Source organism: Haliaeetus leucocephalus, unplaced genomic scaffold (assembly GCF_000737465.1).
Source record: "Haliaeetus leucocephalus isolate CR32 unplaced genomic scaffold, Haliaeetus_leucocephalus-4.0 Scaffold184, whole genome shotgun sequence".
NCBI lineage: Eukaryota > Metazoa > Chordata > Aves > Accipitriformes > Accipitridae > Haliaeetus > Haliaeetus leucocephalus.
In genome coordinates, this window is record NW_010972620.1 from 13595750 (window position 1) to 13617477 (window position 21728).

Below are 21728 nucleotides of genomic sequence, written 5' to 3' on the forward strand. Positions count from 1 at the left end.
GAAAGTTAATTTAAAATATTTTTGTTCTTCTGGTCTGAAGCCAGATGCCTTAAATTCTGAAAATCAAGCCTCAAGTGACATTCCACTCCAGTGGAAAAAGAAAGGAGAACAAATACTCTGGTCCTGCAGAATCATCTTTGCTTCATTAACAATTAAAAAGTGTAATTTAAATACTGAACTAATGCTCTCTCATTCCCACTCCCTTGTTTGGTCACTCTCTTCCTCGTTCACTCTCATTCTCTCTCTTAAAACAAGCATATTTACTTTAAAAAAAAATCTTTTAACTGTGATGAAGGAATTAGAACCTTTGAATACTGCAGAAAATTAGATTCCATTTTGTGCATTTCAGGCAAGTAGAACTGAACTGGAAATAAAATTAATGAATCATTGTCCCATGTTTAGATCTTGGAATTGGCTTCCAAAACTCTATTTGGAGACAGCAAAATAAACCCATGGATTTTAATGTAATCATAGTGTTACCATCATCTAATCTTTTTAGTAGATTTGAATGAAACTCAAACTCTTCCAGTAACAATTACTTCAGTAAATACAGTTTTATTCTAGTATACAGTTGTCTTAATATGGCTATTAGTGTGTATTAGGTATCCATCATCAAAGTTGTGTCATAACATAAAAATATGATGTGAAAATTGAATGTACTGTGTTCTGCAGGACAGTTATTCAGTTTAAAGCAGCATTTGAACACACCAGCTGAAAAAAAGGAAAAGAAGAAATTATTTCTTCAGGTCACTGCATTGTGTATTACCTGTTCACGCTGTTGTCTTATCTTAAACTTTCCTAAACTTTAGCTACTTTCTATAGATACACCATGGTCTTCCTTAGCAGCTAATGACTAGGGAAGATGAATAGTGTTGAAGATCCTAGGATACTGATTCGAGATACCAACGTCAGTAAAATTGCTTCATTGTACTGTGCTGGATTATTGTGATTGCTTAGTTTTAGCCAAAAATTTTCTTCTAAGAATTTACAGGATAGCCCAAGAGAGCCCCTTTCTTGAGCCCTTTTTTCTTTTTTTTAAGGATTGTTTTTAAATGTTCATTGTGAGCAGTGATGAATGAAGACTTGCTTTTTATCAGTAAATTAATATTAAATGTGTCATTTAAAAATTAGGTTCAGAGTATCAATATATTGTTGTTACTTTGGGCAAGGAATAGTGCCTTTTCTATTTCTAGGTAACGAAAAAAACCCTTGAAGTGGAAAATGCCTCTTTATAGAACAAATGTATTTTGTTTCATGAAATCATGTTCTGTAGCCTGACCTAAAAGTCTATTAAACAATTCAGTCATGAAAACTCTGAGAATTTCCTGGCCCCTAAGTACTATCCAAAATAATCTTATAATTATTCATGTGACCCTATGAACCCAACAGCTGAAGTACAAGCAAACAAATAGGCATGGATTCAGTGTCTACAAAATTAGAAAATGAGAACTAGATTTCCTGTGCTAAGGAAAATGCTCCAAGTTGCTCTTTTATTAGCTGTATGCCATGGGTAGGATGCATAAATTTTACAGCTGTAGTAATATGCTTACTGATCTTTTACAACAATATCAATTACAATTGGTTGTAAATGAAAATATTTAGAGATACAGCAAGGTTCTGTTGCACTTTACATTTATGTAATACTTATGTTTCTGACTGTAGGTCTAAACTGTAGGCTGTTTCTGATAGATTTGGAAAGATCCACCTTTCAATATAAAACCACAATGTATAGTACAATAATATCCCAATATGAGTCTTTCTTTGATACAAATAATACTAGTGATTGTATAAATATGAAGACAGTTTTATTACATGTACTTCATCTTTGAGCTTTGACACGTTTACTCTGAGCCTGAGACCTTCATAAGCAATTCTAAGCAGTTTCTTTAGTCTCAGGCATGCAATATCGCACTGTGTAAAAACTGAATTAGCCAATGCTGTGAACTTTAACCCCTACCGTTGATTATCTTTTGACTTTTAATATCAGACACACAGGAATGGAATAGACTGTGTGCTTTCTGAATCAGTTATGTAAGTATACATATTAAAATAATATTTTAAAAGAACAGGTAAAGTCAGAGTTTTACAGAAGTAGTTACGGCTAGCTTTGGCAGATAGATATGATTGTAGAAAGAGGACAACAAACAAAACGTTTAAGGACTGGTGAGACATGGTCTTCAACAGCCATAATTTTTAGGTTTTCTGTTTGGTTCTTTCTTTTTAAGATGGTCTTGTTGACAGGAGATGTCTTAAGGTTTTTTCTGTACTGTGGGTTACCCCTCAAACTTGCTGTCAATTTGCAGTTCAGAAATATGCAACTAAGCTCATCTTTCGGAGTTGTTTAAATAATCAGTTCACATGTGTGAGGATGCAGTTATTTTTAAATGTATGAGTTCTGTGGAATCCTTTCCTCCAATGGGAAGATTATGGTTGTTAGTGAGGTACAAAACCATACAGATTTCTGCCTGTATCTGATGTGTGTGTGGGTTTTTGTTTGTTTGTTTCTTAGAGAAAATCTAGACTCGCTATTGCTCCACATACAGAATAATAGTTGAAAAGAGAGACATGTGGGAAAGGGGCTGTTGGGTTCCTCTGCATTGAATGCTTGGCATTCACCTGTCTGCAATGTGCCCGTCACACTGTCAGTGTTTCAGAAATGGAAAAGATGAACATAATGCCTGTTTGAAACCTTTAATGACCTAATTAAAGTAATTAATTTGTGTCTACCTTTGAAGAACGTAAGCCTTTAAGGATGTATTAAATAGAGTTTTCAGTGGCTTCTGTTAGTATTTCTTACTATTTTTTACTTGCATTTGGAAAGCTTTGAGATCCATTTTAATAGTACCATACCATTGCAGTTTGATGATCTAAAGATGTACAACAAAAGGTGGAATTTACAATGAAAATGTGCATTTCTCAAGTTGAACTTATTCAGTCATGGCACATTCAATATTCTAACATCTAAGCTGTTTGAATTATTTCAGTTTGCTTTCTGACATGGAGTTTGAATCCTAATTAGTGTCTATTTTAGATAATGTGCTTGGCTACAGTAAAACTTCTATTCTCTATTGAAAAGTTAACCTGCTAGTCTTTTTCTTGGTTTAAATACTTTTTATAGCACACCTGAGAAGTTTTATATGAATGGAATATCTTTGTTTCTCATCAGAGGTCTCAAAAGTCATTATGAAAATGTATTTTAAAAAAGTAATACGATTTTAGAACAGAAGTATGTGTGGTGCCTATACTTGTATGTTAAAAACTCAGTAGACAATTTTGAAAGCTGCTGACTTAAGAAACTCCAATCCACGTGATCAGGTGTTCAAAGACATGACCCACATCAGACTAGTAAAACTATCATCTTCTCAGTAAATAAATAAAGGTGTGCATTAGCTTAGTAGTTATGTTTAGAATAGGTAGTTATTTTTAGAATAAAGTTGAAATAACACAGATGTTTGAATAGAGTATATTTAATTTATTTAGTTACTAAGACAGCATATTGATTGTAAGTGAATTTGTTGATAAAAGTTTGGAGGAAGTAAATAAGCACTCATTTAGAAAATTAAAAGAGAATACTGGCTGCATGAGGAATTGACGAGTAGAACAGTCAACAGAAATTTAACTCAGAATACCAAGTTGAGAAGTTCTAGAAAAATATGAAAATTCTGATTTAAACTGAAGAATTTTACAAGAGAACTTAGTAATCAAATAATTAATAACTATTAAGAAAAATATTTTTTCACATATACTTTTGTGCCAAGAGAAATATATATAGCTGATCTGGCTGACCAGAAAGTGATATTTTTGGCCCTTTCTGGGTAAGATTACAGAAGTCTCTCTCACTGGCAAGGGCATTGTTTCACGTTGCTGAAAAGTGATGTGAAGAGCTCCTTTGTTGTGTTTGGTGTCATCCTTTCATTTTCTCCTTAATCAAATTGAAATTTCAAGTACTTACGAACAATCTTTCAAATGACAGTTAATTGATGTCTTTTGTCAGCCTCTGTTTTATATTTTAAGATGATTCTTCTTAGTAATTTGGATCTAAAGTGTATTACCTGCCATGAGAAGTAACAAGGACTATTTTACTATTCCTTCTCCACTGGACTGATGATTCTTTAAGCAGGATTTTCTGGGGTTGGAGATGCTGTGGTAAATCTGTGCCCCATTTATATCGCACTGCTCTGTCTGTCTTCCAAATCTGTGAAGTCCATCTTTCCTTTGGTAATGGCTTTAAAAATAATTAGTACTGTTACCTTACAGAAATGGAAAATTAGTAATAGCCACCAAGTTTTATCAAAAGTGAAGATGATGACTTGTCAGAAGTTTGGGCCTGCTGTTACAATTTCTGGTTGTAAGTAAATCCAACTCTCAAATGTATTTGGTTTTTTAAAACTGTTTCATCATTTTCTCATGATCACGAATGAAAAGATTTCCCTACTCAAGACATTGGTCATATACCAGAACTGAATGGGGATGGCTGATCTTATTTCTGAAGAATGTTGAGTTACATTTAGGGATTGCCTCTGCAAGATGGTTTCACCCTCATTAAATTCAGTTTCTGCTCCTTGAAATGATCTCATCCTTAACAGGATGCAATTCATAAGAAATATTGGCTGGTGAGGTAATGCACATTCTGTAATTGCAATTGAAGCTGTAGAAAGTTCACAGAACATCAGTTAATTAATATTAATATTTGGGCACATCTGCGCTTGTTCACTCTTTTGGCAACCTTCCAGCTGCCATCGATACCGCTCCCCATATTACCAGGGTGAACTCATCTGTTTTCCTGTGTGTCCTCTGCTACTCTGTGCCATGTTGCCCAGTTACAACTTACTGTGTGAAATTTGATACACAGCAAAAATTGCTGTGGACTAAGTGAGCGTTATTGCTCTCTAGCATGGTAGTCTGTCTTGTGCTCTGTCCTGGCACTGCAAAGATCCACATGTCCCTTAATCATTGAAGAGAGAGCGAAAGTTTGAAAAGCCTTTGGGAACAGACATTGCAACAAGAATATTGACAAAACAATTGCTGGAAGGGTGACTGAAGGGGACAGGTCACTGCAGTGTTTTATCTAAATTGTTAGAACCTGAAGCTCATGTACAGAAAAGCAAAGGAAAACATCTGGGCCTCCCACAGTGACGGTAACGCTAGACACTTAGAAAAGCTATGAGTGAATTAATTTGTCGTGAGTATGCTGGAAAAAGCTTTGACTCCTATGATGAAGAGGTACTTGAAGACCATTACTCCTTTCCTGTGATGTGTTCTTTCCTTCAGATGTGTAAGGGGACTGGACAGACTCTGCTGCACGCACCTCATCTGCCAGTCATACACACCATGCCCCGGGGAGGGCAGCTTCCTTTTGACTCAGTAGATTTATTCCTGTTGTACGGAGAAAGTGATAGTATATGCTAGACTGTATCTTGGCATCGCATGCCAACCCCCCCACCCCCCCCACCCCAGTTTCTGCGCAGTGAGGGCATAACACACAGTGTTTGCCTTGACTCGCTGTCTGCAATTGCAAATTATGCAAGCAGAGATTTTTTTAAAAATCACAATCTTGTTAAATGCATTGAAAAATGCACCCAATGCAGAACCCCCCCCCCGCCTTACTTCATTTTACTGTATTTCCTTTCTTTCCTCTTTTAACTACTCCTTCTGTTGACTGCATTCAAAGCATCCTCAATGCAGTGACAGTTAAATTCTTTATACCTCAACTATTTACTCAGAAGTCTTCCCCTCTGTCTCTCCTGATGCTTCCATGCTGGTCTGCTGCTGCAGTAAACAAACCTTTCTATTTCCTTTGTTTTTAAAGTAGTTCCTGGTTTTCTTCTTTATAGTGTGCCAGGCAAAAGACGAACAACACCTGTGAACCACACTGCCCTGAATATGCCTGAACCACCCTAGAGTAAATAATGCATTTGTCAAGTACTGGGCAGAATTGTAGTGGTATTGATGACTCTGTGCATGTATTTCGAGCAAGGTTTTCTCCCTGCCCCCACTCCCTCAAGACAGCAGTATTCCTGGTATGTTATGAGGTACACTTCAGATTGCACCATGGCATTGTATGCTCTTATTTTATAGGCATTTTTTCAAAAACAAAACAGCTTTTCAGCAGTCTAGGGATATTTTAAGGAATTTTTCCATCACGAAAATTAGCATCTCAGCAGTCAAGATACTCTGTTTAAGCACCATGCGAAAATACATAGAGCCAAGATATGAGAAAATTAAGACGTAAAGAACACTGCTAACCCGTGATGTTCTGAACAGTCTTTGCACAGTTGCATATGTTTCACTGCAAATGTGTTTTTGTAGCTCAGGCTTTCTTGCTGATGAGTTGCTACTGCAGCTCTGAGATTACCTGCATACGGATCTCCGAGGCTATTCTTTGTCACCCTGACATGCTGTGGTGTATGGTGACCGTCACACTGTGCCAAAACAGTCCTTTACTGCTATTTCTTGAACACAAATGCAAACCTGCACCAGATGGCTGTGTTTCAGCAAAAGTTCTTCAGGTGATGACAGTTCTTTTTCTCCTGTTGGTAAAGCTGCAGGCAGGCTAGATGGCAAGTGCTATTGCTGAAACTGCTATCAGTTCTGCTTTGCGAGGCAGTCATTGGCTTGCAGAGCCAGCTGGAGGCTGACTTCAAATATATGTCCAAAACCTGTTGAGTATGAAGAAGGACGTCATAATATATAACTATTTTATTTTATTTTATTTTATTTTATTTTATTTTTATTTTGATCTGGGATCGTTGTTAATACTTGAAGAATGTTGCCTGTTAGCCAAAAAAGATTGATCATGAGATGCTGGGAAAGGATTTGTGGGAATTTTTGAGTTTGACCCCAACTTGCAAAACTGCATTGCTTCCAGATAGCTGTTTCCATATTTTCCAAAGTGCACCTAGGGAGAAACTCTGCAGTAGAGTGTCATGACAAACAAGAAATCAGAGAGTATCTTGGGATAGGTAGTGGATCTCACACAAATTTGAGTGGCAGTACAATTTACTAAAGCTTGTGGATGACTCTGTCATCATCCACTTCATCTTGAATGGTGTGTGCTTATTTGGTCACAGGCTTCCAAGTCCACCAAGAAGATAATGTTCTAACAGTCTGAATGTCTAGCTTTTGTACTCCAAACACTGAAAAATACTTACAAAAAAGCTCCAATTTCTCAAAAGATTTTCTGAAGGCCTCACCTATTTGAATGCTAAGATGAACAAGACACGTCAGTGAACAGAGCTAAGAAATAGTTCTGACAGAGCAGATCTTTCTGCTGTTCAAGAGCATCATCTCTACCAAACACAGTAACAACATCCTTGAGCTTTGAACAACCTGCATAACTGTTTGAGAATGAGCCTCTGGCATGTCTTCTTGAGAATCTTAAGTACATGATAGAATGACAGGTATATACACTATTCTAGACATAACAGAAAATGCGTTCAGTGTTCAATGTATTTCAGTTCTCATCATTGACATGTAACCAGAAGTTGTTACAAGAGATTAATGTTTTAGAAAGTTCATGAATTAAAGATTTCCTCCTTCTTGAAAATCAGAGAAGTATACATACTAAACTTGTGGCACCCCATTCTTTTTCATCTATGAGTGTCATGTAGGGATGGTCAATCTTTGATCTTTTTGAGTGCAGAACATTTGCAGTGATATACATTTGAACCCAACACTTGGTCACCTCCAGTCTCTCCTGCTGTTATTTTCTTTAATTTTTTTAAATGTAATTTTGTAGCTGGAACACTTGAATCCATACTTAATGCATAATAACATGAAGCTTCTGTCCTGTAACAGATTAACTGTCCTGTAACAGACCAATGGTGTAAAATTGTCCAAAAAATATGGTAAATTTATCAATTTGTTAAGGGAAAAAAAAAAAAAAAAAGAGTGTTTGTATAAGTTTGTAGTTTTGCCAAAGATTTGACTTTTTGCAGGGGAAGTTTGAGTTGGAATGAAGTTGAATACAGATGTTTGTTAACTTGCTGTTCAATATTAAATATTTTTTCTTTTAAGTATGCCTTTCATCTACATTTTCTTGCAATTTAAGTAAAATATTTTTCAAAATTTTAATGGGTGACTTTAGCAGTAGCGATAGAAAATACGATACAACCATTTTTTGCTGTAGCTTTTAAAGTTTTCTTTTAATAAAAGCGTTTTTTTCTCTTGACATTGCAAACATCCATCCATTCAGAATCTGATTTCTTGCTGTCATCTTAACCAAATTTTGTAGTGAATTTCTCTGCAGAGATGCCTGAGCTTTATGAGAACACAGAGAGGAAGTTGATGAAGGAAGCACTGTAACTAGATTCTGTAGAGCTGTAAGCAACAAGCATGCACAAGCAAGTGAGCCTTCTCAGAAATGGGATATCTGGCAAACACAGTGCTGAGAAACTGGTAATTTGTTTGGACCTAGCTTAGGTCGGAAAGCTGCAGTGCTTTTCCGGACCTGGCCTTCAGAGCATTGTCCAAGTGTCTTTGTACCTGTAATGTTTACTCAGACTAGATAATTGTAAATTATGTGGAGAACTGACTGTACAAAATAGTGTGATTAATTTCTATTTTTGCACAGCAGGAATTATTTTGAAAATATGAGCTAGATTAAAAACAAGGTCTGTAATTATTCTATATTGGCTTAGAAATCTGTATGAGTTCACATGACCTGACTTTAAATCCCAGATCAGTGGCAGACCTTTTTTCATAGATTGGTCTGATTTTCAGCATTTCTGCAGATCCCAGTTGACAGTTGTTTGTTCCAGGATCTTTGAAAATCAAACGATTAGCAACTTAGCATTGTTCGGAGAGTAATTAAATGACTGTTTCTCTCACAGTGAACTAGATCAAGGGCTAAATGTTAAAAATAATTATGTCCAAAATGGCTTTTGTGTTTGTAGCTAAAAGAAATGTCCCTCAGGCTATGGCCTCACTCTTGTTTAAACAGAATAATATTGGGTGGTATTTTGAGATTAATAAGATGAACAGTTTTTCAGTAAGAATGTTGGGAAAAGTAATTTATTAATAGAAATTTCATTAGGAAATTTGTTTATTTCCACTTTTACAATAATACCATTTTTCCAAAAGGTTATAATAGTAAGGAGTAATAGGAGAATATTCTTTCATTTTTATTTAATGCCACCACCGCCCCGACCCCACGACATCCTTGGAAGAAAATGACCAGTGACAAGTGCTGGCTCTAGGTAGGCAACATCTTTACAAAAAAGCATTTCTTAATCTATTCTGCATTTGTACTTTGGCAGTGATCTTAAGATGTCACGGGCTAATCAGTGCATGTATGGTCATAACCTGAATGAGATAAATCTGAGAAACCCCAAGATCCTTCAGAAAATTATGTGACTATCAGCATCACCTGTTCTTTAAATTTTATTAAAGAAATGCTCCCAAGTGTGATGCTGGAGTGCCATTTTGGAAGACATAAAACTGAAGTATTGTCTAACTATGCATTAATGTCTGATTCTTTTGTTCTGAGCAAATTCTCATTCTGATAAGTGTGTTTCCTCTTTCAGCCCCCCTCTCCTCTACCCAAGTTCCCTTTACATATTCCTTTCTTTCTGCCCAAGGTGCTTTTTTCATAGCAGACTGCTGTCATATTCCATGGTATAGATGCTTGAGTTACACTATTGTGGAATAAATACATATAAAAGCAATTGGAACGGTCCTTGGTCATGACTTCCAAGAGATCACTGTTAGCTTCGCTTGGTCCATATTAATGAGGGTTTTCTTTGGAAAAAACTGTAGTGCCAAAATGAAAAATCACCATCAGAATTTACTCATTTTAATGAAATTTTTCTGGGAACAGAACAAAGTTGGAAAGAGCAGCATTTCCTGTGATGTTATTAATTGCTTTTAGGCTTGTATGTTCTGTAAAACCTTCCTGTTTTCAAAGGAGATATTTAAGTGATCGTCAAGACATACTGTCCTGAGAGTTATTACTTGCTAATATACCATTCTGGTTTACAGACATTTAAAATTGCTTTAAAAATGTGCAACTAATGAAGGCTTTGTGTCACAGGGCATGGGCTGTTGGCAGCCCTCTATAATAGAAAAACACTCTGTAGGTAAACAGCCAGGAAATCAGAGTGGAATGCATAGTAGCAACCGAGCATATGTGTATATATATATAATACCTCCTACATTGCAGTGTTTCGTTTTGATCATTCAGGATATATCGATGGAGGTTTTTAGAGTTTGGACAGGTGCTGGTCAGAAGCAATGCAGTGAATTATTAAAGCCCCATTAGGGCCTGTTTTCTGTTATTTTTATAGTGTAGTAGCAATAAACATAATTTTTCATGGCTGTTCTTTACAATGAACTTTTGGGGTACACATATTCTTTATTATTATAATAAACTTAGAGAAATTAAGCCTGCTTCTTAATAACAGGAATCTTTGGTCTGTTCTTAATTCCAGTTTCTGGGTTTCATATGTGCCAAGCAGCTGCTAGATGTTTGGCAAAATGATAACATGCACCCAACTTCTAAGCTAAATACCTGAGGCAGAAAAAATATGAAAAGAGAAACAAATAAAAGATTACAGTAAAAAGGAAGAGATACATGTAAGTTTACATAAGAAATCAGAACGATTATTTTTGTGAACTGCTATATCCAGTATTTCCAGTACAGCAGCACCCACGAACTCCAGCTTCATTTTGGGGGAATATCTGTCATAAACTGTAGGACTAAGAATGGCTATGGTGTTTAGGTTTCTGCCACTTCTATGTAGTAAACCTACAGTAGTGTGCGTGGAGAAAAAGACATAATGCACTTTGCAATTGTAGTGATGATTAAACAGAAGAAAAGATTATAAGAGAAAAATACGGAATAGTTTCAAGGCCAGCATGACTTACTTGTTCTTATAGTTATTTTTAAAGAATATCTTAAGAAAATATGTCTGTTGTCACTGTAAGAAAGTTTTATTGCCTGAAGGTTATCAACAAGTTAACTTGCAGATACCATTTTAAGTTACTAGAAGCAAAACTGAGTTTTTTTTAAAGTAAAGTTTTGATGATTTATTGCATATGTTATTAAGAGTTGAAAAATCTATTTGTTTCCATTTATTTTCCAAATATGGACTTGGCTGTAAAACTACAAGGATGGAAATCTGCCTGAATTTAATTTTATTTTAATGCTAATTTTCATTTTTGAGTTGGAGGACATGTTTTTCTTCTGTAGTAGTCTGGAAAATTTTATGTTGCAAGTAATTTTTATTTTCATTTTACTTACTATTAAAATCTCTTTAAAAAATAGAAGAAAGTAAAAATCTATCAAAGCCATAGTATACTTTCATTGGAATACTGGTGTATTAGTATATGGAGTTACCTGTTTCAGCTCATTTCTTATTTTAAAAGTATTGTGGGGAAAAAAAAAGATAAAAAATATTAGAATTTGTGCTTTTATTGTCTAAAGTAAATCTTGAGATACTATAACTGCATATAAATTTTACCATTTACATGTGTGCTCGTTACAGTGGTATAGATAAGAAAGTTCACCCTAAACTCCTTGTAAGTGTCAGTACTTTGCACTACTTAAAAAGAAATTTGAAGTACATTTAATATTGCAATGCTTTTAGATCCAGATACTGTCCTCAGTTTCTTGTGAATTACTGCTCGATATGTAGTATGTGAGATACTGCAGCATCAGACTGCAGATGACTGAAATCTTTGATCTGATGTGGAAGGCAAAAGTGAATCAGGAGCGATACGCCCTTGTGAATCATTGTTTTTTGACAGGTAGACGTCAGTTTAGTGCTGCATTTTACTCTTTTTTGGTTCACATTCATTGTTAATTACAGTAATCATTCTTTGGTAGTGATATAGGTCAATATAACTACATCTGCCAGGATGAACTGTAAGCCCTGGCTTGGAATCAACATTTTTGTCTCCCAGGCAAGATTAAGTTCCCCCAATTGTCTGGTACAATCTCACTGAAAGGTGTTTTTCCCTATCAGTTACCTGAGGGATATGTTCCTATTCTGATTGTTTCAGTTCTTTTCAGTGGCTGGTAAGTATACACATTGTAAGTCTGTATTTTTTTGTACATGCATCTGTGTGCAGCAGAAGTAACACATTCAGAGCTTTAACACATCAAAACAAACAGTATTTGAAAATACTGTTATGTGAAGCGCAGAGTCTTTGGAGACAGCTAGTGCCCTGAAGTCTACTTTATACAAAAGAGATTAACACAATTATTCTATGTATAATCTCTCCAGCAAAACACTGTCGCCTGTTTCTGTCAACAAATGGTTTCTTTGCTTTGGCAGCTGAAAGAAATTTTAGTTGTGTAGGCCTTTGTATGTTGTAGAACACAATTTAAAAAATATTTTGGAAGGTAACTGCAGTTTCGGGAAGTTAAATTATTTTCATTAACTAAATATTCTTTTAAACAAGGTAAAAAAACTAATGTCTGCTACGTGTGACACTCATAATCCATGCATAAGGCAGCTTCACTATTTTACAGTACACCTTTTGGAAGGGTGTGTCATAAGCACATCTCCACTGTTCCTTGCAGACACTTACCTGATTTAAAGGTATGCATATATCCTATTCAGATAACGCACAGTTGAAGAGTGTATTTTCTTTCTGAATAAAGGTGGAGATGAGCAGTGTTCTTACTGAGAGTCTGAGAGTCCATAAAACTGTTGTATACCAAAGAAAAGAAGATAGAGAGGCTTAAGTAAAGGCTTAATATTTCTAAAAGCCTGAGACCAAATAAATTTTGGAAAATTTGCAGGGAGAGGAAACAAAAAGATACTGCCGCATTTCACTGTGTAATGAATCACAGAAGCCATATTTCTAATGGAATTGAGTTATAAAAGTCCTTGTCAACATGTGAAAGACTTTTTTTTTATATATTAATAAATGTCAGTGCTCTTTTTCAAATCATTGAATTACATTACTAGTTAATAAATTGTTACATTTTGAGTAAAATTTTACTGTTTTCCCCAAGAAATTGTTAATACAAAAACTACAGCTAAGAGAAGAAATATGTACTTTAATAAATATTGCATTGTATTTGATTTTCTGGTTTATGGCAAAAAATAAATAAGAAGTAAAAATTTGCCAAATTTTGAATTTAGTAGCTGAATCAAAGCTTCTGCTATTCTCAGTTTCTTTACCTGGCTGAAAGAATTACATCATTGTTCACAACTTCTGTTTGTAGAGGGTCAGATACCTCATGGGAGCAGGGCATTCGAACCCTCCTCACTTACATGGCAGGGTAAATGCAGGTCTTAGGGCAGAAGTGGATGTGTGTGCAGATCCCCGTGCTGGGAGCCACTTCCCTCCTTGGTTACATGGCAGGCACGTATGTGTCCTGTGGTGAGGGTGCCGGTGCCTCTGACATGTGGCACGCACAGACTGTGCAAACAGTTTCTTATCATTTGACTGAGCGCATGTGTGCTTGCGTCATAGGACTGGATGCGATCTCTGCCGTGTTGATGGATAGCTGCATTTTGTTTATATGTGGGGAAGGATGGCAACAAGAAACAAGCCATTACTCACAAAAACAGTCATTAAGACATCTGCTTATTTCTTGTGCACATCTAAGGACTGGTGGGGAACAACCCCATGAAAATTGTCTCAGCACCTGTTCTGGTAACAGTTATAATGACCTTTCCCTATGTTAACTTTTAGTTTGGTAGTTTATACTTTGTAATTACAAAGCACAGGTCATTGAGACGAATTATTAATGTTAATCAGTAAGTCAGCATACAAGAATGCGAAGAACCAAGTCTCTCCTTGTATACTAAATGAAAAGATTTCTTCCAGATTCTTGCTTTGATAATTAGACTCTTACATAAGCAAACATTACCTAGTTGTTATGCTGCAGTCTGAAGTTCATTAGTGTGTTAGCACAAATATTGGAAAAAAGAGTACTAAACCAATATTAGGTAGAAGACCTGTGTGTAGGCTGGAAGTAATGCAATGAATGTGACACCAGAACATTTGGAAAGATTGCTCACAGTGATTAAAGCCATTTCTGTTTGCAAAGACCCGCCCCGCTCAGCAAGAAAAAGTGCAAACCCTGAGTAGACCTGTTTTTCTGCTACTGATATCTGTAAGATTTTACTGAAAGTACAGTACATTCAATAGTCTTATAAATAGTTTTGTGTATATTCTTTATTTTAAATGTTGACCAGATGTATTGATGTGGCATTTTTTTTGTCTAATCGTGATCCTTAACACTGATTTTCATTAGAATGTTTTTAACCATAGGTTGAAAGCCAGAATGCCATCTTATTTAAATAGCTTGTTTGGAAACCCAACTCAAAATCTTCACAAATCAGTTTTGGATTCATAGATATTTCAGGTTTAATGCATAAATGCAGTATTTTAATTTAGTGCCTTTTTGCAGAGGCTGTTGAACTTTACAAGAAGTCATGCTAGTTTGGAATTTTTTGATGTTCAGTTTATTATCTTAAGCAAAGGAACTAACAGTTTATGCTTTTGCATTCTCCACAGATCTTCAATACAGTGAGAGAAGAAGCAGCAGCAGAAGATATTTTTGAATATTTTCCTCACCTTCTGAGAAAGCTCCCAACGTTTGATACAGACTGTATATGCAAAGCTGATGGTTTTTGTGTAAAACCATGTGTAACAGGTGCTTACTGTCAATATCGTGCCACTTCACAGAGGACTGCACTCTCTAACTATATAACTGGTGCTTTACTAGAAGCAACTACATCATTAGGAGCAAGAAGTGGTCTTTTAAATATCTTTGGAGGCTCAACTGGAAGAACAATGCTTAAAGGTAATGAAGATTTAATTTTTTAAACCCTGTCCACTTCAAGTATAGAGTATATTGCAGAATATAGGGTGTATTGCAAAATATATAATACTAGATAATATTCTGTAGTTTATATACTCATATATGAAGTTAACAGATAAAAAAGATTTTCATGTTTTCAAAGATTTTCCTTTGCAATCATTATGTGTCACAATGATTAGCTATGTTAGTTTAATAAAGTAAAAATGCATGCAAAACTGAAAAGATTCTTATTACAAAACAGACAGCTTTTCAGGTGTTTTTTGTTTGTTTGTTTTGTTTTTTTCTTTTTAAAAACATTCTTGTCTGCATCCAAATTAATACCTAAGCCGCTGTTGTTAGGGTGTTCCTTTTTGTAGTATTTCTCATTTACCAAGTGTTCCTGCTCATAGCCTGACTTGGTTCAGGACTTGAGAAAGGAGTATATACTCTACTCAGTTATTATTGTTGTCATACAACTAGCTGTCAGCATAGCACTGCGTGGTAAGTACATTCAATTCATTATTGATTTATTGTTGGTCTTCTCCTGGATCTGTCATCTTTCTCGTCCTGGATCATTTCAAATAACGTGGGTGTTGCCTTTGTGGAAAATGCCTATTGGAGAATGGATGTTACATACTAACTTTCCATGCTGATCATCTTCCTCTGCAGTAAGAATACATTATGTGATTTAGTTTGGTCAGTTTTGGAAGTTAAACAAGACAAAGACATTCTTGGTACAAATTCATTGCATTAAAACAGGGTTTTGTACAGAATAGTAAATGTATTTTAAATTCATTTTTAATTAATGCCTAGAATATTTCCTAAGGTACTCAAGCATTTGGGGATTTATCATCATCTGATATACTGTAACAAAAGGATGTAGTATTTCAGTTGTACAATTGTAGAATTGATGCATGTGGATAATACAGCTTGCCCAGGAATATGACAAAATCAGTACAGAATTCTCAGTGCAGTTCCTTAACTAGTACAGATACTGACCTCAATTTTACAGGTAAATAGTTATATAGTTTGTGCTCAGATCAGGTTGTCTTATTTTTATCCCAAAGTGGTCCTTTCTAGTTTTAATTAGTCTCTCTTTAGATGAATCAAATGGCAGAGAGAGGCACTAAAATGGCATGAGAACAACAGGTACAGTCGGCCACTGCAGCATCTGAGTGAATTTCAGTAGTACGCTGAGCAACATTACTAAGCTTCACATACACTTATCATCTGTGAGAGACAGAGACATGCACAGTACAGTGTCCTATTTTGGTAGGGTTTTTCCTTTCTATTTTGTTTCGATTTTATTTGTTCTGGGGAGATGAGTGCTTTAGAAAGATAAACACGTACATTCCTGCGACAGCTCTGGAAAGCAAGGTTAAAAGAACTGAGTCATGTACTTGGTGGTGTGGTGTGGTAGACCCTCCTCCTACAGAGTGGGAGAAGAGAGCACAGGGTTTTGATGCCCCAGACCTGATTGAGGCTCTAAGGATGCTCTGTCCCCTGAGTACAAATGTCAGCCTCCCATGGGGCATGTTGCTGCAGTGCCCAAAAAACCCAGCTGGCGACTGTCATTGTAGAGCTGCAGGCTCCGACTGAGTTCTGAACCTGGAAGCAGCAGCAGTAATTAGCTCAGGCTCACCAACATGCTAATATGGCTGTATCTTTTTACAGAGCCTGAGCTAGTGACTGAACATGTATGTTCTGTGTACCAGCACACTTTGCACTAGTTTGGGGATCTCTGTGGTGCCTGTATTACGTGGTGTATGCTTCTGTTGTTGTATTCTAAGCCCAAGGATGTGCGACCTTAAAGAAAAGGCCAAGATCTTGAACTTGATTTGCAGTTCCACAGACAACCTGTGTAGATAGTAGAGATTTGATTTACTGTAGCGGCCTAGGTATGATTTACTGTATTGGTCTCTGTTGAGGAAGAGATGTGCTGCAGCTTTAGGATACTGAAGTTTTCTGAATGTGGAAGGTTCATGTTCAGGTATTTCATGGTGATTTAATATATCTGAGAAATGAGAAAGGTATCAGTAACAGAGTCCTCTCTAAAAACATTTACAGAATATTATTTGGTGATGTTATTAACTGAGACATTAGCATTAGCAAGGAAGCCAACAGTATTTTAAATTCAGAGCTGCAGTTATTAATGGGTGTGTACCTTTTAAGAAGGAAAGTTGTCCTGTCCCTGCAGATTGATAAAAAGCTTATTTTGATCTGTCTGACATCCTCCCTTACTGCTGGATTTAACTTCAACGGTAAGCTAAACTCTTCTAAACCTGATAACTTTTAATTGACACTGATGACAACTCTGTTGTAAAATGCAATGGAGTATTTATCACAGGGTACAGCATGTCATCGGAACACTTCACTTAGTAGTTGTTTGGAGGTGTTGAAAATGGAATATATTGATCCTGGTGTGGTTTAATACTTGTTGTGGTTTAACCCTGGTAGGCAGCTAAGCACCATGCTGCTGCTCACTGTCGCCTCCAGTGGGATGGGGGAGAGAATCAGAAGGGTAAAAATGAGAAAATTCATGGGTTGAGATGAAGACAGTTTAATAAGTAAAGCAAAAGCTGTGTGCACAACCAAAGCAAAATAAATAATTCATTCACTACTTCCCATAGGCAGGCAGATGCTTAGCCCTTTCCAGGAAAGCAGGGCTTCATCATGCATAACGGTTGCTTGGGAAGACAAACACCATCACTCCGAATGTACACCCTTCCTCCTCTTTATGCCAGCTTTTATTGCTGAGCATGATGTGATACGGTCTGGAATATCCCTGTGGTCAGTTGGGGTCAGCTGTCCTGGCTGTGTCCCCTCCCAACTTCTTGTGCCCCCCCCAGCCTCCTCGCTGGTGGAGTGGGGTGAGAAGCAGAAAAGGCCTGGACTCTGTGTAAGCACTGCTCAGCAGTAACGAAAATATCCCTGTGTTACCAACACTGTTTTCAGCACAAATCCAAAACATAGCCCCATACCAGCTACTATGAAGCAAATTAACTCTGACTCAGCCCAAACTGTTACAATAGTGAAGGTGATATTTCCATCAGCACTTGTGGTTTGTAGCCCTCCAGAAACAGTTCAAACTGTTGTGCATTTGGTCAGGGCCCTACCAACCTTTCGCAGACAAGATAGCAGTATATGTAAGTTAAGAGTGTCATGTGTTGCAGAGAGACCAGGGAGATGAAAATAAATATTTGCTTTGACAGTCAGAGGTTTTGAGTGCCCATGTAGTAATTTCAGTGCTGTGCACTGCTCTGAAGTAGTATCAGCAGCAGGAGATTAGCATTATGTCTTTTTAGGTTGGGTTTCTTCATGTTGCTCAGCCTGCTGAAGAATGGAGGGAAGACCCCTTCTCTGATTTTGTTTTTACTTTTTTGATCAAGAATAGCAAATGTTTCTTGTTATTGTGTTTCACAAGCTGTGATTTTCAAGTGTTGGCTTGCTTCCATAAAATCTTCAAGTATAGGTTCTCAGGTCTTTGTATTTAATTTATTTATTTTTCAACTTTTGTTTTAGAACATGTCTAACAGTTCTTCCTTTAAAATTGTACTTGAAAAAGGATTTGCAGTGTAGGAAGATGTCACAGTACAATCGAAGGTCCAAGCATAAAGGTCCCGATGGAAGTGCAGGAGAGCACTGATGAGATGTTTGTTTCTTTCAGATAGAAAGAAATTACAGATGTCTGGTTTATGTGGGATAGTGCAGTGTAGAGACACTCAACCTGTTGCTGACTCATTCAGACCCTAACTGGAGTATTTTCATGATGCAGCGAAATCTCCTATAGTAGTTGGTTTGAAAACAATATAGGCAGTCCCAGTTAATAACCCTTCAAAATATGACCCTTTCTGGTGATGGCAGTAGCTGAGATGGTGGTAGTTTGAGTATCATTGCACCATACTTCACTATACAGAAGTAGGCATGCCCAAAGGCAGCAATTATATTGATTACTTGAAATAAGTAAAAGGAATCACTAGCAAATGAAAATGTGAACACCAATAGCATTGACATAGCTGGAACTAGAATGCATGATGAAAACAAAAGGTTATATAAATTTATTTTAAAATGTCTTCAAAAGTAATTTGCAATGTTATATAAGCATAAATAAAAGAATTGTTGAACTATCTACTGTTCTGCCACTCAGAAATTTGGACTGAAACTTCCCTTGTGTCCTATAAATGTTGTAATACTTAAAAACATTGTAAATAAAAACTGAAAGAAGCGGTGAATAATTATGAAGTAATTATAGTAAAACATTTTTGCGGTGGATCCAGTTCAATAGATCTTTACCTTGTAAACATGCGCTACATAAAGGTGCTATTGAAGACTTTTGCTGTATTGCATGTTACTACTTACAGCGTTAGACAATGACAAATACTCTTGCGTATTAGAGTAAAAGTTTACACGTCTGAGGCTCTGAACTGATGGTAAGTGGCAATGCCAGCATCAGCTTTAATCACCTCTCTCTCCTTTCTGGGTTCTTGTTCCTAGAAACTGATTTCACTTCAGAAAATCCTGTAAAAGAGGGGAACAATAAGGGGCAAAGTCACCTTGGCCTAGTATTGCCACCGAGTGCTTCATTTTGTCAAATCACATCCTGAGTTAGAGATCTCTAAATTGCCTTAGATATTTGTATATGTATTATACATTTCAGTTCAATGAGTTAATAGGCCTTCATCAAAATGTTTACCTGTAATATAGGCAAAATACAATTGTGTTTAAAACATGCTGTGATTAATACTTCAGTTTTTAATGCCTGCATACATTGTCATGTATTTTATGTAAACATATAATTACCTTTGTGCAGGTATTATGCAAATATATTCTTGAATGTAAGAGGATTCTATTTTTATTTGATTGATTGAAAAATATGGATTATGTGGGTAATTCTAGTTTTAATTTGCAAAACATTTGGGAGTCCTACTCCTAACCTTGGGTTGTATATGCATCTTACTCTAAAATCACCAGTGACAAATGATTTCAAGAAAAAGGTCTTTATTAATGTATATATGAAACAAGATTTAGTTTAAATGAGTTATCTTGCAAGTGAATATAGTAGGCTTCAGTTTACTGGCTTTTAAAACTTTTTTTTTTTTTTTTTTTTTTTAAAGTATAGTTCTTTCAGTTCCAAATTAGGAAACAGCTTGGTCAAACCTTTTCTTCAGATTTGGGGAATATTTCTACTGACCATGTTCTTTTGGAAGTTCTTTTCTTGTGCTGTCACAGAAACATGACATGGTGGAGGAAGTAGAAACTAACAAATGTGTGACTGTACTGAAAGGAAAAGTTGAGTAATCCACCTATGCAATTTTTCCAGTGAGGGTGATAGCTCTCTTGAGAAAAAGTTTCCAGCTGAACCTGAAAGGTAGGGGGTTTATTCTACTTGTAAAAATAATTATCATAAACAAGTTAGTTAATCTTTAGTGTTTTTTATGGAGTTCATTTATAGGCTCAATGTAGCCATGTCATTAAACGTATGACTGTAAACTGTAGAATATCACTTAATGGGCATGTGGCTGGGCAGCAGGTATACAGCCTGGTTGCTTCTCCTCATGCCTTTTGGCTTTGTGGGAACTGCATTTTTAGTGGCTTTTTTTTTTTTAAACTCAATGGTACTTGGAATTGCACCAAAATGCTTTACTCAAGCTTTTTACTTATTTTTTTCTGAAATTGTGAAAATACACAGAAGTGTCTCTATTTTTTGTCTAGACCATAGTGACTTACTGTCATATCTTATCCAAAACAGTTGAAACAGCCAGCAGAGCACAAAGCTCTTCTCCTACCCTCTCATCAGGTCACTGAAGCCCTCACAGTAGCACATGGAACAGTGTATATGGACCTTTACTATTCAGACTAGCAATAGATGCCAGTGCTCAGAGGCTTTCAGGGAAAGTGCTCGAAATGCTTCCTTTTCTTTTACCAATAAAAAAAATCTAGTTTGTGCACCTGTGTTGATCACTAGTATACCAGTACGAGGGAGAATGAAGTTTTTCTGTTAAGACAGTCACAAGCCATTTAGAAAGTTACAGCTCAGACCAATAACTTAAGTTCAGTCTGAAAGCAGTAGAAAGCTGATGCGCAGGGGACATAGAGTGAGTGGACTACTGAATTCCACACTTCATGATTTCTGAATTGCTCTAAGGGGCAGCCCACATACAGATTGGGTTGCAGTATATCCAGTCTTTTGCCAATGACATGTGACATGATAGCAAGGTCCATGTCAAGTAGATGTGTATCTTCCACCAAGTAAAACCATTCCTCAGCTATGCAAAAGTTAAGCTTCAGTACAGATGTGAACCTGTGAGCACAATTTAGACAGTTGTCAACTCTAGAGTGATTATTACTGCACTTGGAATGATTTTCAAGACAATTCTTAAAAAGCTTCAAAAGTGGAAGTGAATTTGTTTATTAAAACCAGTCTGTATTGGTCAGTCTTGAAAAGATCTCAAGAGCTGTCAGATTTGTGTTTGGAGGACCTCTTCTGGACCAGACAACATTCCACTATTTTTCTTTCTAAATGTTTGTAATTTGTGGAGACAAAGTTCAGCACTCTCTTGCACAGTCTGTTTAAAGAGGAGCCCATTACTTTAATGGGGAGTGTCCTTCACGATTTAAAAGGAAGACTTCTCAAAACCTTTATATGCTCTGTAGTTAGGGATTTTATGTAATTTCTGCCCCGGAAATAGGGATCCTGCAAACAGAGAGTCCCTAATGCTGGGATAGCCTCCTGGTTTTATGTCTCCCTATCACTAAGCACATTCCAAGTTCTTTGTGTTCAGTCCTTCAGGAGTTATTTAATGACCTGAGCAATGAACCTTACAGTCACAAGTAGTCCAACTCCAGGAAATACTGCTCTAAGGTTTTGTTCACTAGCTAAGGACCCGAAATGCTCCGAGTCCCCAAGGCTAGGATGGTCTTGCAGGCAGATCAGCTGCCAGTGTTGTTAGTTCCAGAGAAGGCTTTC

At 36.4% G+C, this 21728-nt stretch overlaps 1 protein-coding gene across 1 annotated transcript in view; it reads left to right on the forward strand.

The window, feature by feature from the left end:
* The window catches only part of PLCE1 (phospholipase C, epsilon 1), a 134702-nt gene that overhangs the window by 29382 nt on the left and 83592 nt on the right, over positions 1–21728 (forward strand). Inside the window, exon 2 of the mRNA XM_010564937.1 lies at positions 14476–14764. Within this exon, the coding sequence (XP_010563239.1) occupies positions 14476–14764 (289 nt within the window). The remainder of the gene's footprint in view (positions 1–14475; positions 14765–21728) is intronic.